The 16,991-nt window shown below is 40.1% G+C and overlaps 1 protein-coding gene across 1 annotated transcript in view; it reads left to right on the forward strand.

The window, feature by feature from the left end:
- Nucleotides 1–16,991, forward strand: part of syngap1b (synaptic Ras GTPase activating protein 1b) — a 105,564-nt gene that overhangs the window by 23,664 nt on the left and 64,909 nt on the right. Inside the window, 1 exon segment of the mRNA XM_064350922.1 lies at nucleotides 7,431–7,536. Within this exon segment, the coding sequence (XP_064206992.1) occupies nucleotides 7,431–7,536 (106 nt within the window).

Below are 16,991 nucleotides of genomic sequence, written 5' to 3' on the forward strand. Positions count from 1 at the left end.
CATTATGTATATACCCTGTGTCCACAGGGTAGAAAATGACCCACCCTTGCCGGATGAAGCCTCTTCATCAAATTGTAAACCCTAAATCAATATTTTTCATGTAGAAACAGCCTGTCACTCATGAATAAATCAGTGAATAACTTTGTTTCTGTTTCACAGTCCAGAGAGATTGTATTTCTTCAGTCTACTCCCCTCGTTTCTACTACAAAGCACACATCACAATTGATTCTTTTACTGTAATAGATGTGTGGTGCCAAACTTTGATTATGACTTCTGATTTCATAGCTGCAGGGTTAAAAAGACTCATCAGAAAATCTATGCACCCTGATAGTGTACCGTTTTTATAAAAATATAAAAAAGGTCGATGTTTAACTTTTTTAATGGTAGGGTCACTTTAGTGAATGTTATCAAATTTCATGCTGAAAATTTTTTATACTGGGGTTTCTTAACTGCTGTTAAACTCAGGATAGGGTGATTTTGTATCCCAAGGACAATGCACAGGTTAAAACTGACACTAGTAACTTTTACAGAATAAGAATAAAATGACTGTGATCGCAGCACGCCCTTAATTACCAATATACATAATCACCACACAGTTCCATGTGTTAAATTTTTTAATTAAAAGAAAAAGAATTTAGGAAGATAAAGATAACACAATTCACTGAAGTAAGTCAGGATCGCCATAACCGATTAACAGTTTAATTTTTAACAACGTCTGAGAATGACACACCCCTTTTATGGACAGAAGAGTTGGACACAGGGAGTTGTGGGAAAAGGTCCGGATTTCACCGGCTTTTATTGTGGGCTGAGTGAGAGAGAGTCAATTCATAGAAAATAATTAAACCAAACAAAGTTCTTCTCCCTTCCCCCTCATGGGTTCGAGGTAACAAAATAAAGTAAAATAACAAACAAAAATAACCAGAACAAAATAGCACAACAGGGACGCTTTTCATCCGTTTCTGTCGCTAAAGCACTTTCTGCTGCGCTCGCTCTCTCTCTCTCTCTCTCTCTCTCTCTCTCTCTCTCACTCTCTCTCACTCTCTCTCTCACTCTCTCTCTCTCACTCTCTCTCTCTCTCTCTCCCCCCCTCTTGTTGGTCAATCCCCGGTCTCAGACACCTACTGGGAATAGAACACACACTTTTAAACCCTGGACTGATTAGTAATGTTATCCAGATGTGTGTGCCCACTTCACCAGTAGGCGTGATCTTCCGATTGCCCCGATCCTCCCACACAAATCGAGCCCTGCCACAAAGTGTATTTCAATTGATCAAAAAACTCTGCTTTGACTAATGGCCATCAGGCACATGAGTAATGCGCCTTTGGGAGAGGCACAGCATAGCCGTTGTGCAGGAGACCGTGATGCAAAGGTAATATATAGAGAAAAGTGAAAGGGAGTATCAAAAACTGGCTATCATGGGCAGGTAGTGGCCATACAAGAGTGACTGCTAAGGCATATGTCGTTGCATACATATTTAAATATAAACAGAAGTAGTCAGTGGCCGATACGCAGTTCACCTCTAACACAGTACAGAAGAGTCCAATAGGGACCGTGTGTACTCCGTAAGAGTTGATTTAGCATTAAACATTTTGCTGTGTATAGTGATCAGAAGTGGTCTGTAGAATATCAGGACCGCTACCAGCCAATGAATCAAATGAATTGTAAAGTGGAAATATGCCGACTGCAGGCCACTCAACACTATGGAGGACACAGGTAGGTGGTCCTTCTGCTACTATTTGTTTCATTTTTGAGAGCAGTAATATAAAGGCAGTCATTTGCCACAGGAATGGAGTTTTTCATATGCTGCGTTCAGTGATTTCATTCTACTTAGGGTGAGACTGCGCTATGGAACAGATGTGTTCTGAAAATCATGATTTGTGCCAGTGTTCAATTGTTTTGTGGAAAAGCATCATACAGTATGTCCAAGTAACAGTTGGCAGTTGTGATTTCACTGTATAAAATGTACTGTGAGCAATTCTTCAGATTTTTCTTCACATTTATCATCAGACATAATCAGAAGGTTCTGGTTTTCATTATTACATAGCTTGATCAATGAACGCAGTTGATTATGCGGTTAACCCACCTCATGCGGTGTCTTCGGGCTAATTTGGTTGAAGCTTTAAATGTAACCACCCAACCTATTGCTCTCCAGGTTCCAAATTTTGAACCCCCCAGTGTAAGCTTTTGATGTTAATTTTGTTACGTGCTTTAAAATATCCTCACATATTAAAGGCTATTTGATTTAAAGTGTACTTTAAATAGCAAGATTTATCACAATACATTTTTGATCATTTGTTATACCTAATTTCCAGTGAGAATTAAGTATAATAAACTAATATCCTAGGTCAGTTTTTGTATAAGTGCTATGAAAAATAGAGTTTCTATGTTGTATCTAGTCCACTGTATTTGAAAATGAATTAGTAACAATCAATTTCATAGTTAAATGTACTATTTCAAGGAAGATATTCCCATTAGAGGCATGCAGAGAAAAAGCAGTCTTTCTACAGACGTGTTGCATTATGCAAATAGGAAGATTTATTTCATAATTAAGACAAAGGGCTGTTGGAGCAAACTCCAGCATACACTGTGACCCTCCAGTGGCTGGCCTTGACTCTCCCGTCAAGGCATGTTCTATGAAATCTGGAGCAAGAGTTCCTCAGATACTGTAAGACAAATGGTGGTCAGGGTTTTTGGTAAGGGCCTGTGCTAAGCCAAGGGACATGGACAGGGGCAGAGGGCAGAGGGACTTGGTGTGCCGATGAAACAGGTTTAGGCAGTGATCCATTAGGCCTGTTAAAGTGTAATAGATTACACACCTGTCATCCTTCTCCTACCTCTCTGCCTCCTCTAGATGCTGGACCCAATAAGGCAGCTGTGGCATATGGCTGGCTTCCTACAGGGCCACGCTGCTCCCTCTGCCAGAGAAAGCACATCCATCTGCCCAGATTTATTGCTCCTCTTTCCCCTTCACTATGGTGCTGTTTATCTGAGGGGTCCAATGTTCTGGCTGTATAGCTCACTTCAACCCAGAAAAATTCAGACAAAGTCAGGGGTAATCAACCCTGGTCCTATAGGGCTGAAATCCAGCCATTACCCCCCACCCCCCTCCTCTCTTCTCACTCTCTTCCAGCCACTTTACCTCTCAGAATTGGCCAGAGTGGTTAAATTGGCTCAATCAATACAACCATTAGCTGAATAAGGTCTTTAAGTGTATCTATCTAGCAAATGCCTCAACACATCGTGGTCCTCCTGGACCAAGGTTGAGCAGCAGGGGTCATGTTTTAAGGTTTCTTTTGCTTTTTATGGTCGGGTTGAAAAGACAGTCTGCACTTGAAATAAAAAGTGAAAGGCACTACAATACTTTGTGTTTGTCAGACAACCTGAACCACACGTTAGCCAGTGCTTTTTAATCTTCTTTGCCAGTGCTGATGGGCCAAACTACAATATATGAAGCCCTCCTAACATGATGTTCCTCCTGCTCTTTTCAGAGGAGGCTGTTCTGTATGGAATGCAACCTTCCCTAAAATCGGGCACAGGTGTGCCTCTTTCACTCGAGAGGGGCCCGGCAGGGGTCGCGCCTTGGCAGGCCATGCGCAACGTATCCCATAAGTCAAACCTCTTTGGGAAATATGTTACATTTTGTGGTTGCTGTGGATTCAGTGACAAGCAGTGGGTGATATGGGAGAGAGTTAGGCTGGAGAAAGGGTGATTTTTCTTTTTGTGTAGCCATTCTCATATGGTGAAATTCAAGGAAAGTAGTCTTGCAGTTTGTCTGCAAATCACACTTTGACAGGTGAATGTTTACATTTGGAAGACTATATCCAAACATTGAAGCAAGGAGAAGGTCTTCAATAATTAATTTTGTTTTAATAGTAATGTATTGCTTTTGTCAGCTTACATTGCATTGCCATTGTAGATATATTACATTTTCACATATGATCCATTTATATAGCTGGATATTTGCTGAAGCAATTCAGGTTAAGTACCTTGATCAAGGGTACAACAGCAGTGCACCATTTGGGAATCAAACCCATAAACGTACAAGCCCAGTTCCCCAAACAGTATGCTACACTGCCACCTTATCTGCTCTGAAATACGTAGCTATACATAGAAAACTGGGTGTATAGGAAACCCAGTCACTAAATGAAATGCCCGGTCAAGGCTGGATACCTATTCCTATAGCAAATTTTCCCAGTTTATCAAAAGGGTTAATCACACTAAACTTTGAAATATTTTCCCTACCAGAGCAATTACTGAAGTTGAAACTTCTGTGTTTAGGGCTTAGTGTTTATGGGCAGGAGCTTTTGATTTCCATACCAACACAGATACCCATTGGCTTATTTAGACTGGAAGTAATTTTAATCAAGATTGACTCCCCTGCCAAGTCTTCCCAAAAAGTAGAACATGTGGCCTCTCTGCATGACACTCAGAAGTGCCAAGATAGCCTGAGGTTCCAGTAATGGGCATTCCTTTCTGGAGCAGAGCTCATATGCTTCGACTCTATGCCCAGTGTCCTCTATCTGTGCCCTGGGATTCCCCAGAAGCAGACCAGGAGAATGCACATATTTTTGCTCCATCTGAAAATCTAATTACCTACCTCAACAGATTGTTGGTTTAATTGAGCCAACCGAGCAACTTTTTGGCCATCCAGTTGAGAGCCGTGACTCATGATAATGAGAACTGGAAAGAACAAAACACCTTAAAATGAAAGTTCCTTGGACTCAATTAAAGACACTGTCGGGACCGGAGTTGCTAGTAAAGATGGTGATGCACTGTTGGTGTAAGCTGCAGTGCTCAACAACCTCTCAGTGCCACATCAGAGGGCTGGGCAGTATGAAAAGCCACGATAATGAGCTGAATTACAGAGCTGGTGATGTGCTCCAGCCCCGCCTCCATTCTTTCAGCATTGTATCTTTGCTAAGAGTGTGACATGCAGTGGGGCTATTTGCCGTGAGTCGAGGGTCAAGTTTAGACTCAGTTTATTTGCCATTTGTGATCACCACATTGTAATTAAACAAGTGCGGTGCTCATCAAAACATATAATAGATCAAATGCGCAAAACAACAAATGCAGAACACAACATGGAAAAGAGACAAACAATTTTATGATACGAAATGCATATGGGTAAAATAACAAATTAATAAATACGATTAAAAAGTATAAAATGGCTCAAATGAAAATTACTATAAATAAATAAATAAATAAAAGTGCAATTGTTTAATTCGATGTACAGCTCCACAACCTGGTAACTAATATTAAGTGGCCACCAAAAATTAATCTCAAAAGAAATCCTGGAAAAATGTTTACTAGGACTTAACATGCAAGCAGTGATCCCTCATGCACAGGGCTTTTTTTGATGCATGCTTGGTATGTCCAACAAAAACACTTTACCTGAGTTGTATCAATGAGAAAAATGTAATTAAATAAAATTATTGTATTTCTAGGATTATGCTTTTATATATAATGCATAGACTGTATCATACATCGGCTGTCATACATATAATATACAGAGAAATTGAAAACTTTGATTGGTAATTGCTGAAATAAATTCCAACTGAGGAAAGGAGACTGTACAGAGTGGAATATGCTTTCTCTCAAGCAATAAAGAATGTATTAGGTGTATTGCATTTTTATTGAGGAACTCCCCCTATAATTGAATTGCAGCTGTCAAAGTACTGTATCTGTCATCAGCATTGTGCTTCACTGTAGATTTCAGTCAATGCATCAAAATGGGGGTTTCTGGAGAATTCACATTTGCATTACAGTGTATTTTGTAAATGGGTTGTGCATAACTGCATAAAAATTTGATCAATTAAATCATGATTAATCTTACAAAAATGATTGAGCCAACTAATAGCCCAGTCGACCATTAACAGATGCTGTGTTTGACCATTGCACTTATTTTGTTATTGGTCAGGCCCTGCGGGGCTGATCTGTCTCTTCCTGCTCTTGTTTGATGTCAGTACTTTACAGCGAGTGCGTGTATGACATGCGTGCTTGACTGACAGGCTGTCAGGGCAGCGTTAGACAGGTGCGCTAATGGCCCTTTGTAACAATGCCCTCTCCTAGGACCTTGAGTTGGCTTGCCTCCACAGGGAAGAAAGTTAACCCCTGCCCCGTGTCTTGATTCACAGTTTACTGCTACTGTGAACTCACCTTATGTTGTCACAAAATACGTAGCTTGTCATGAAAATGTTACCTCATCTACAGTACACACATTATTTCTGTGTTCAGAGTAGGAGCGCAAGAGCTTGCAAGAGCATAAGTTTTTCTATTTCATGCTAACTCAGTGGTTTCATGCAAGTCCAGAGTTTTGCTTTGTATTTTCAATTTGGATGGGAGGATATGACATGACAATATTCATTTTAATAATTAATGACAGTACTGTTAATGTTTTGCATGTGTATGATGTGATACATATATTACAGTAATTTCCGTTTCGTTCTCATGACCGAGTCATATGAAGTTTGATCAGTGAATTTACGGAGGCTTTGCTCATGGTGCATGTGAATGTGAATGGACGTGCGATTAGTTTGTAGCAACTAGTTTATCAAGGAAGCACAGATTTGCTTCAATAAGCAAATAAGCTGATTTAATATGAAAACTTTTAATAAGCTTACAACACATTTGCAGAAATAGTCTGTTTTGTTTTATTATCTTTATTGTGCATTGCAGAATAGACAACAGCACGATACACAAAATGCTCTCGAGACAATTCCATTACATGATTTTTTTTCTTAGCAGACACGTGTATTTGTGGAGATGTATATAGCTATTATTGTATATGTTGTCCAAGTACAATATACAGCTGCTAAGTAATTCAAATTATGTAGCATTTTCAAGGCTGGTATACTATGGCAGAATCCACAGAAACCTGCAGTCTTGTTTGTACAATCCAAATCAACTATGTTGAAAACAACTACGTCACACTGCTTTCTACAGTAGGTACATGCTGGTATTATATCAATTCCAGACCTAGGGATTTTAGTGCGCACTGTTTTCACTCACTGTGGTACCACAGTATTTCTTTATGAACGAAAGAAAACTAGCCCATTAAAAGTATTTGCTTGAGATATCAAGCTTTAATAAATTAATCTTGTGAAGAAGATTGGTTTGGTGTGCACTTCTCCTTCATCCAAAAAGCTGTGGTTTGACGGAAACACTTTATGCTAAACTGATTTTATTTTTGGTTAAAAATTTGGTGGAAATTTATTCCAAAGTTGGGTTCCTGTTAAGTGTACGTGCATTATCAGTGAATGTATCTCATGAGCTCGGGTGGAAGAATAACTGCCTGAACTGCAGTTCTCCAAGACCTGAATTGTGACTTCCTGACCATTCGGCACTTTGCTATGACTGCACACACGTGTGTAAAGCAGTGAGTCCCCTGTGTGTGCTGACGGTCTCTCTCTCCTCTCCACTTCGCCCCGCAGGTGCACCCTCTGTTGATGCGCGAGCGGCGCTCCGAGTCGCACAGGAACAAGCTGCTGCGGCGGACGGTCAGCGTGCCCGTTGAGGGGAGACACCACCCCGAGATCGGTGAGTGACATGCTGATGTTTAAGAAACTGGGCCTGGTCCATTCAGGACGCATAGACCAATGCCAAAATCTACAGTAAAAAGAAAATGGTGTGCTCTTGTGCTCTTGCTGTCTGCTTCATTCAAAGATGTTCCTGCTGGAAACCACAGTTTAATTTGCTACATTACAGCTTGTGCATATTTATGAAGAGGCTTGCCCAAGAACAGAACACCCGTTTCTTCAGTATTGTGCTTGGTCTCACCCCTGTGTGAATGTTCAGCACATGTATACATTTGGTTTCTCTTGGAATTAACAGTACAGAGACAGAGGTTTCAGTGAATGGAATATGGAGCTGACCATCTGGATGCTCTATATAAATGGACTAACACAGTTCTGACAAGTATGTAGTCCCTATGAAACCAATGCACCTTACACACTGACACTGTCCTGGAGCGATGCAGACTTTCTCTGATCCTCTGGGTAAGTGTGCTTTCTCTGTAGAGCTGACAGCGTACTGTACACAGTGACACTCTCCAGGCACTATGCAGGGCTTCTGACACTGGTGTTCTGAGGATGTGATGTGCTGGTGCTCAGGGTAGAGCTTGCAGTGCCTCCTGCCTGAGACCGATTCATTCTGGAGCTGGATGAACTTGTAAATAAATGTGCATATCAAGCTTGTTTTGAGAATGGCAGGACATAATGTTTCCATGAAAGTTGGTTGTGCAGGCTCCAAAATGCCAGGTTGGCCAGAATCATATAAAAACTGTTTTTCTAAATGATCTATCTATAGCAAACTTTTCATTGACTGTGTCAGTCTTCAAACTGACCAGTGATTGGTCCAGAGCGCTTGGTTTTAGAAAAGAAGTGTTGGAGTTTTTCCTGTCCTCCTGTTTCACCCAGAAATTATGATCATTGGCTACTTTACAGAATCCTATATTTGATTTATATTCACTTTGGTTTATTCATGCATGTTTTGAATAAAAAAAGACAATCATCGCTTCTATAATGACTTAGTTTTTATTCCATTTAACTTCATCACAACTACAAGGGCCTTTCTTTATGTATAAATGTATGCTATGCTTCAAAATTCAGGCCCTCAGTAAGTCGACTTAGATAGGGACATTCTACTAGTAACTAAATAATAATATTGACTGTGGAAACAACTCTACAGAGAATATGAAGTCATAATTCTGTCTCTAAAAGAACAGCAAATCCTTCCAAAGCTGCCCTCTGTCTTTGTGGAGATATGCTGAATCATTGTGCAGCCTTGTGTTTGAACTTGGTTTGAATACAGATACAGTGCTAGTTAGCTGGCCTGTGGCAGCATTTGACAATGGATATCAATGGGTGCATATTTACAGTACTAGATGTACGAGGATACAAAGAGTTGTTCTTTTTCATTGAATATCCGTGTTTTCATACTGTATTAAGAAACTAGTCATGACCATGTCGTAGCGGATATTAAGGGGTCATTCGGCAGCCAAAAAACTCATGATGATGTGTAGTTAATATAACACAGATAGGTGAGTTCTCATAAGAGTAAATGTACATGGAATTCTATAACTTGCGTTGTTCTTGCAGCCTTTAATTAAAAGGGCATTTGAGCAACACAAATAAAATTCGGCAGAATAAATATCCATCCATCTGCTTTGGGGCCAGGATCTTTTAGAGGTGCTATGAAACTGTTTTATTACATGCTGTACTATTTAATCCATATTCAGATTTTGTTTGAACACATTAATGCATTAATGCGTTTAATGCCTTTCATCTTGGGATTGGAGTCTGGCGTGCGAGACAGTAACTGGCCATATGAGGACAACCAGCTTTTGACCCCCATTTGGACATGAATAAAAAGGCAAGGCCACAAATTAAAACAATGAATTAAGTAGAAGTTGGCCGTTGGTGAGGGGGAAAGATCCTGGAAAAAGCAGACGCAAGAGTAAAGGTACCTTGTGATTTATACCTGCAGGGATAGCTGGTTACGGTAATAGCAGAAAGGAGTTGTCTGCAAAATTCTCTCCTTAATTATTCTATGAACTCCAATTATGATGATTAAGAGGCTAGTGGAAAAGCAGACACTTTTTATTTAATTTTGCATTGCAATTGCTTCAGCATTCTTTTTTTGGTCATGCCATCATAATAGAGGGCATAATAAAGACTTTTTAAATGAATCACGCAGCAAATTTACAGGAGCACTTGGGACAGACTGATGTCGGAGCAAAATTGTCTGCATTTTTTTGCTTGTTCTTAACCATCACAAATGATTGTCGATATTGTCTCTAGGTTGTGGTGCTGCGAATGTCAGAATTTCTCTCTCTTCACGCTGAATCTGATTTACAGAGAAATGATGTTGTTGTCTTACATAAAGAACCTGACAGTGCAGTGCTGAATGTAAGGCTTTATAGAGATGCTGTGTTCGCATTGTGAAGCCAGCACCAGAGCCTTTCCTATGTCTTCCAGTGCTATTGTGTGTGTGTCGGTTCACACAAACAACTGCTGCAACTGCTTGCAGGCCTCTTCCTTTTCCTCAGGGTAACCGAGGGTAAAGTTTCTTTAATTTACTCAAATGATGCGCTGGCTGTGTGACTTGGACAAATTTAAGTGGAACCCAGGTTTTTGTTTAAGTAGCTGGGGCTTAGCTAGGGCACTGCTCATTTTTTGAGTAAATGGTAGCAGCCTATCAACCTGGGAGTTTACACTATTGTGGATTAATCTTGAGTGCTACCTACATCACAGAAAGCATATCCTGCCATAGCTGGGAAGCAGGTAGGGCTGGCGGAGTGGGTCATTTCTAGCATTACTCTGTTATTACTAGCTAGTATGAATTTGGTAGATATAAAGAGCCTGTCTAATACTGCTGCTTGTGAGGTCTTTGGGGATTTTCTCCAATATCTTTTTTCCACCACTAACTCACTTCACTTCAGGTGCCAGTGTTCGGTGGTAACTTGCTATAATTAGCAACAATACTGCGGCTATTTGGTTTTTTCTTTCATTTGTGACAACAACGCCGTTTCCCCAACATAATGTAGTCGGATGTTATGCTATTCAGACAGTATTTCTGTCACATAATGTACAGACAGCCAGGTCACAATTCCAGTCATCTCCTATTTCACGTTCAGAGACAATTCCAGTGGGCAACATTGCAATAGACTCACATTCGCACCTCAGTCCTTGTATCAGATTGTGCAGAAATATTTTACCACTGAGGGGACTTCCAGCTGAAGGACAAAAAACAGAGAGGTTTGACCTGCAGGATTTAATACACATGCAACATCCCAATGTTGGATTATTTTCCTCAAAACATGCATCTGTCCTATCCTAGCTGTTTCACTACCCCGCTTTGTCTGTTTGGCTGTTTAGATTAGTAGTTGCTCAATGCTCAGTAGAATGGAACAGCTGAATAAATAGTTTGGCGTAAAGGTCTTTCTTGTGGAATTGTATTGACCACTAGTGAATTAATATACAATGGCTCATTGATGGGACAGGCTGCACAAGTGAATGTTTATGTCTCCAGAGAAGAAGCTTTGAAAGAATTATAGTAAACTTGTTTTTGATATGGTGCACAGCTTAACTGGCTACTTTTGTTTTATGGTATGTTAAAATATTAGCTTTTCTGCTTTGGGGTAGTATATGGCATTGACTGCCAATAGGATTTTGAATTGCAAAAAAATGTTGCATCAAACGGGACTGAAGGGACTGTGAAACACTGCAGTGTCTCTCACAAGTGGTATTTAGTCAGTTCAGCTCCCTGTACTGCAGCTAATTTTGGCTGATGCTGATGCATTGTGTCTGTTTTTTTTGGGAGCGTTGTTGGTGAAAGGGCATTTTGGATTTAATATTCTCTAGTTGGAGTGATGTGATAAATTGCCTTTCTCTGGGGATGTTGTGCTAATTTTGCAATGACTGTTGAGAGCCATTATCATCCCCCTCTACACTCATGTAACAGTACAAGCATCCACTCTGTAACCCTCAAATTCATCCTTTTCACCAGCCAGCAAATCTTTTTGTTGTGTTTTGATGGTCTGCACCTGGAACAAATCAGCCATACTGCAGAATGCCTGCCTCAGCTTGTTACGCGTTCCTCTAAGGCTGATTTAGACGACAAGCGGATACGAAAAGGGTGGTCCTGTTTGCTCTGCGTGGAATTTGGGATGATGGTCCCTCCAAGTTCCTTTGATGATGTGTAGTAGGCACTTGGCAGTCGGGTGTGTGGAATAATGACTATTTGTGGTGGATGTCCTTGCATCAGCCAGAATGATCAGTGGACTTCCTGTATAGTTACGGGTTCATGTCCCAGCATCGCCACTTTCAGTGCTTTGGATTAGCATCATTGTTGGGCAATAACTTGCTCCTAGCAAATACTTTTTTAAATTGACAGATTGTCCAATCATACTTGTACATATATTTTATGCTGCTACCTTTTCTATTCCATTATATTCCTTCTGCAGCAGAAAGCTGAAGCTTCATTACATAAGCTTTCTGCTGCAGTAGGAATAGAATGGAATAGAATAACTTTTTTCCTGTGGGAACTTAAGGTGAAGCACCTGGCATACACAAAATTAATTAAACAATTAACTTAAATTACATGAAGAAATAAAATGACTGAAATTACATCTAAAGATTCCTAAATTAATATTACAAATGAGAGAATTAAGAATTCTGTTAGGGAAATTCCAGTGAGAACATCCTTGCATAAATTGCATAGAACTTATATAAATGCCTTAAAATGAGGAAACACTAAAATTCAAGGTGTGCTGTGTCATTGATGAGGCAAACAGATGTTGGCACAAAGCTGTTGAGTTCTCTTTGTTTTAAAGGATAGGGACTGTAGTCTTCTTTCTTATGGCAAGATCTCAAACTTATGATTCAGGACATGTGAGGGAAGGACCATTATACTTTCTCCTTTCTTGACTGTCCACTTCTCAAAAAGTTGTTTCATGATTATTTGTTGTCTGCCTATGATCGTACTACCCATTAATGTCACCGTCTTCAGCTCAGTTTGTCTGATGTTCTTGCTGAGCCAAACCACGCTGTTGGACTGAAGGTCAGTGCTGATGAAATGAAGCAGGTGTAAAATGCTTGCTGTACTGACTGATTTACATTCAATTGCCTGATTTGGTAAAGGAAGAACAGTCTGAATTTGTCACGCACTCAATGACAATTGGCTGCAAAGGTCAGTATGTTCTCTATAATGGTCCCCAGATATTTAAACTCCTCAACTCTTTCTATTATTTTTGCTCCGATGGTAAGTTGTCTCTGGTGGCATAATATTCTTATGAAGCCCATTGCTATTTCCTTTGTCTTTTCCCATTCAAGTTTAACAAAATTGCATCACACCTTGTTGGATGTAGGCTAGTAGCTGAAGGTGTCCATAATCATTATGTCATCTGAATACTTAAGAAATATCATCTCTGGGAATTTGCTCTGACAATCATCGGTGTAGAGTGTAAATAACTCAGGTGTGACCTCTGGGCCTTGTGGTGAGCCACTGGAGATAGTCCTGATGTTACTGCATTGGCTATTGCATCAAAATCACTTTTTTCCAAGGAAGACATTGCCCAAATATGGATGTCCACTCATTTCTAAACCATGAACTGTAGGTCTTCCTTGACATGGGGATTGATAGATGACTTCTATATGGTTGGTACTGTGTGCTCCTTGAGTGAGCAAATGAACAGATCATCGAAAATGGAAGCCAGTTGATTATGACAAGATTGCAATATGATAGCTCATGTTCGTCCCTTTGGATAAAAGCGTCTGTTAAATAAACGTAATATAATGTAATGTTTGGACAATGGCTGTGTTCATTTTAACTCCTTTTCTAAACATACCTGTAAAATATTCCTGTTCTAATCTGTTAACAACAAGACTTCTGATGTTATGCCATTCCTTTATGCTGTAATGTTGTATTTGTTCAAGCTGCTGTTGAAGTTGTCTGCTGTAGAATTTCAGAAAACCGACTGCAATATTCTTTAGACAGAAGGCCAGGGTCATCCTGCTTTATTGATAGACCTGAGAGGATCTTTATCCCTCTCTAAGCATCTCTCATCTGCCCCTGTTGAAACAGATGTTCAGCCTTCTCATTGAATGTCTCTTTGTATCTTTAATTTGTTTATTCAGCCTGACCTGGATAAGTTTTGACTCTACTTTGTCTCCTGATTGGAGTGTTCTCGTTTTGTCAATTAATGTTATTTTAAGCTCTTTGGTAATCCAGGGCTTGTCGTTTGAGAACACCTTCTCTGTCTTTGATGGAATAATAGTTTCCTCGCAGAAATTTATATAGCCAGTCAGTGCCTCCATTGCCTCATGAAGTCTGACCTTCTGTAGAGTGTCACAATCCCATTGTTTTACAGTTTTGTAGACAACCCCCTCCCTCTGTAGTTGTGTTTGGTAGGTTGGAAATAAGTGAATAGCATTGTGATCCGCTGTGCTTATTGGTGGTTTTTTGATATATTTATATGCATTTTTGATGTTACCATAGCACAAATAAATAGTTTGCCACTTCCTCTGGTGGCACAGGTGATGTACTGATGTTATGATGTTAGATATTTCTCGAGTTTACAACTATTCGTATCCCCTAAAACTAACAGGACATTTTGATTCCAGGCATTGCACGCAGGGCAAAATGATATGTTGCATTATTCTTGAACATAGCCAAAGAACAAAAACAGCTGTCCGAGCTCATGCGGTAGGTACTTAGGCGTGAATGACAGGGGCGAATAGCTTCACAACTGCACAACAGCGTGTCTCTCGAATGCCTACTTCAGGAGGTAAGAGCGTTTGTCTGGCAGTCGGAGGGTTGCCGGTTCGATCCCTCGCCCTGGGCGTGTCGAAGTGTCCCTGAGCAAGACACCTAACCCCTAATTGCTCCCAATGAGCTGATTGGTACCTTGCATGCCAGCCTTTCACTGTTGGTGTGTGAGTGTGAGTGTGTGTGTGAATGGGTGAATGAGAGGCATTAATTGTAAAGCGCTTTGTATAAAAGCGCTATATAAATGTAGTCAATTTACAGCACCGACCCTGACAGGTTTGCAGGAAAAGAAATGATACACTTAGCCACTTTTCCACTGTGGACATACTTTAATACTTTAAACAAAGATTATACTATGAGGCTACTTTTTTTATTCCTGACCAGTATTTGTTAATGTGCTAATACTGAAAACCATAATTCTAGCAAACATTATCAGACTGACATCACATTTTAGTCAAATGTGATCTCATTACTTGCACATGACTTTAATTCAAGAATAGAGCTTGGACTTCAATTGAATTGCTCTGACTTTTATTGTGTTATGGTCATTGGGGCCTGGGTTAACATGACTGAATGACTGCAGTTAGTGGTAATGTAATCTTCTTCCTAAGGATGTCAGTTTGTATAAGTTTGATGGGCCCCACACTGGACACATAGGGCAATCATTTAATGAGTCAGCATGTCACCAGTGAAACAGTCAAAACTCAAAGTCTCTTTGACTGTCCCATACTAATGTTTAGCGTAAAATAAAGGAATGCTTCATTTCGCAATTTTTTTTACTTGACTCACTGTTTAACACAATCCAAAGGAACCCCAATTTTTCCCATGCTCAGCCAATTAAATGTAATTATGGCTATGAAACAGAAACCGTATCAGTGTGCAAATATAGATATATGGGATAATGATATGACTGCCATATCAATTATGATATGAAGTGAAATGTAAATGAAATTAATTCAGTGAAATTTCTCAGAGAAAGCAGGCATCAGTCACTGTTTGAACAGTTTGAACGCTTGAGTTCTGAAAAGCTAGCAATGTACAATTCAAGTACAACATCCAGATTTGTGTTAAAGCCTTTCAGAAATGAATGTGCTTTATTTTATTTAATTGTAATGGCCATATTTTAAGTTTATTTTTTGGCTCTGTTATAATTTTTATTGGGAGGATAAGATACATTGCACATTGACCTTTTTTTACTTTATTTGTTTAATCAAATCAGTGTGTTGCAGTGTACCAGACTGAATTGGTCTTAATTGAGAAATGTCAATTGACAGACTTCAGAATTTGATGTGTGATTTAAAAAAAACATAGATTAGCTGTTCAGCCCCCTGCACTATGTATGTTACTTTTGAAAGTAATTCCAGCTATTTTTCCTGTTATTAAAATGTTATTTCAATATTCCAATAAAACTTTGACTGCTAAGGCAGAGACAGAAGTACAGCACTATACAAACACTGCTGATAAACTGAATCATAAATGTACTGTACTAACCAAATGCCAGAAATGCCTACTTTAAAAAAAAATTAATTTCATTTTATGGCATAAATTAATGTACAGGGACACATGTGCAGGACATTATACGTAGATACACTAGTATCTGACGTATTGCCTTGATGTACTGTATTGTATGCACCTACACCTAAAAACACAGAGCTCTTCTGAAAAACGCACGAACAGATATACTGACACATAGATAATGACAACATAAGATAGATTTGCACCCACACAGCTGTTGTCACGCTGAAATGCAGTGGCACTCTCATACTCATTTCCAGCAGTCTGATATCTAGCAGTCTTGTACATCCTTTTTTGTGATTTTTGTAGCGGTGCTCACACAGAGCTTTGTTTTACGCTAGCACAGCTGCTGTGGCCCTGGCTCTTAATTGAACATCCACACACAGTGACACTGCGGTTTTGGTGGCGCTCATCCAGTGACAGGGATGGCAGGTGTCCTCATGCTGGAGCACTTTGCTGATATTCCCGCTTATCAAAACCTCATGGGATCCCGGGACACGCGGTCTTGTGCACTGATGCTTTCTCAGGGTAGGACAATAGGGCATCATGGAAAGACACATGGTACATGGCAAATGAAGTGCTGGAAATACTGTGTGGCAGAATCTGCGTGCCTGCATTTGTGTGTGTGTGCACATGTGTATTTGTGTATGTGTGTTTATTTTTTTTAGTTTTTTTTAGAGTGAGTAGGTGTCTCTGTATGTGTTATTGAGTGTCTATGTGCATGTGAGAGAGAGTGTGCGCATGTGCCTGTGTGTTTGTTCCGAGGACTGTATGGGTTTGCATATATGCATGTCTGCGTGTGCGTGAGAGAGTATGTGTGTGCATGCATTTGTTTGAATGTTTGTGATTGGGTGCACGTCTCAGTGTATGTGTGATGCGTGTGTGCGTGCTTATGTGTGTGTGTGTGTGTGTGTGTGTGTGTGTGTGAGAGAGAGAGAGAGAGAGAGAGAGTTCACGTGTGCATGCCTGTGCCATCGTCACAGTTGTGGAGTCTGGGCGCTGTGCCTAGCCAGGTTTTTCAGTGCACGCTTCAAGTGTGTCCTCGTTCTGATGGCTCCGATCACAGCACTCTGCTAGGCGCTGTTATCCCTGACAATATTCTAGCTGTTTCCCTTCTCTTTGCCAATTTTATTTCCTTTTATTTCACACTGTCAGTCTTTCGCACTTTATATCCCCCTTTCCATTTCTCCTCTAATCTGTCATATCCACCA

The sequence above is a fragment of the Anguilla rostrata genome, chromosome 1 (assembly GCF_018555375.3).
Source record: "Anguilla rostrata isolate EN2019 chromosome 1, ASM1855537v3, whole genome shotgun sequence".
NCBI lineage: Eukaryota > Metazoa > Chordata > Actinopteri > Anguilliformes > Anguillidae > Anguilla > Anguilla rostrata.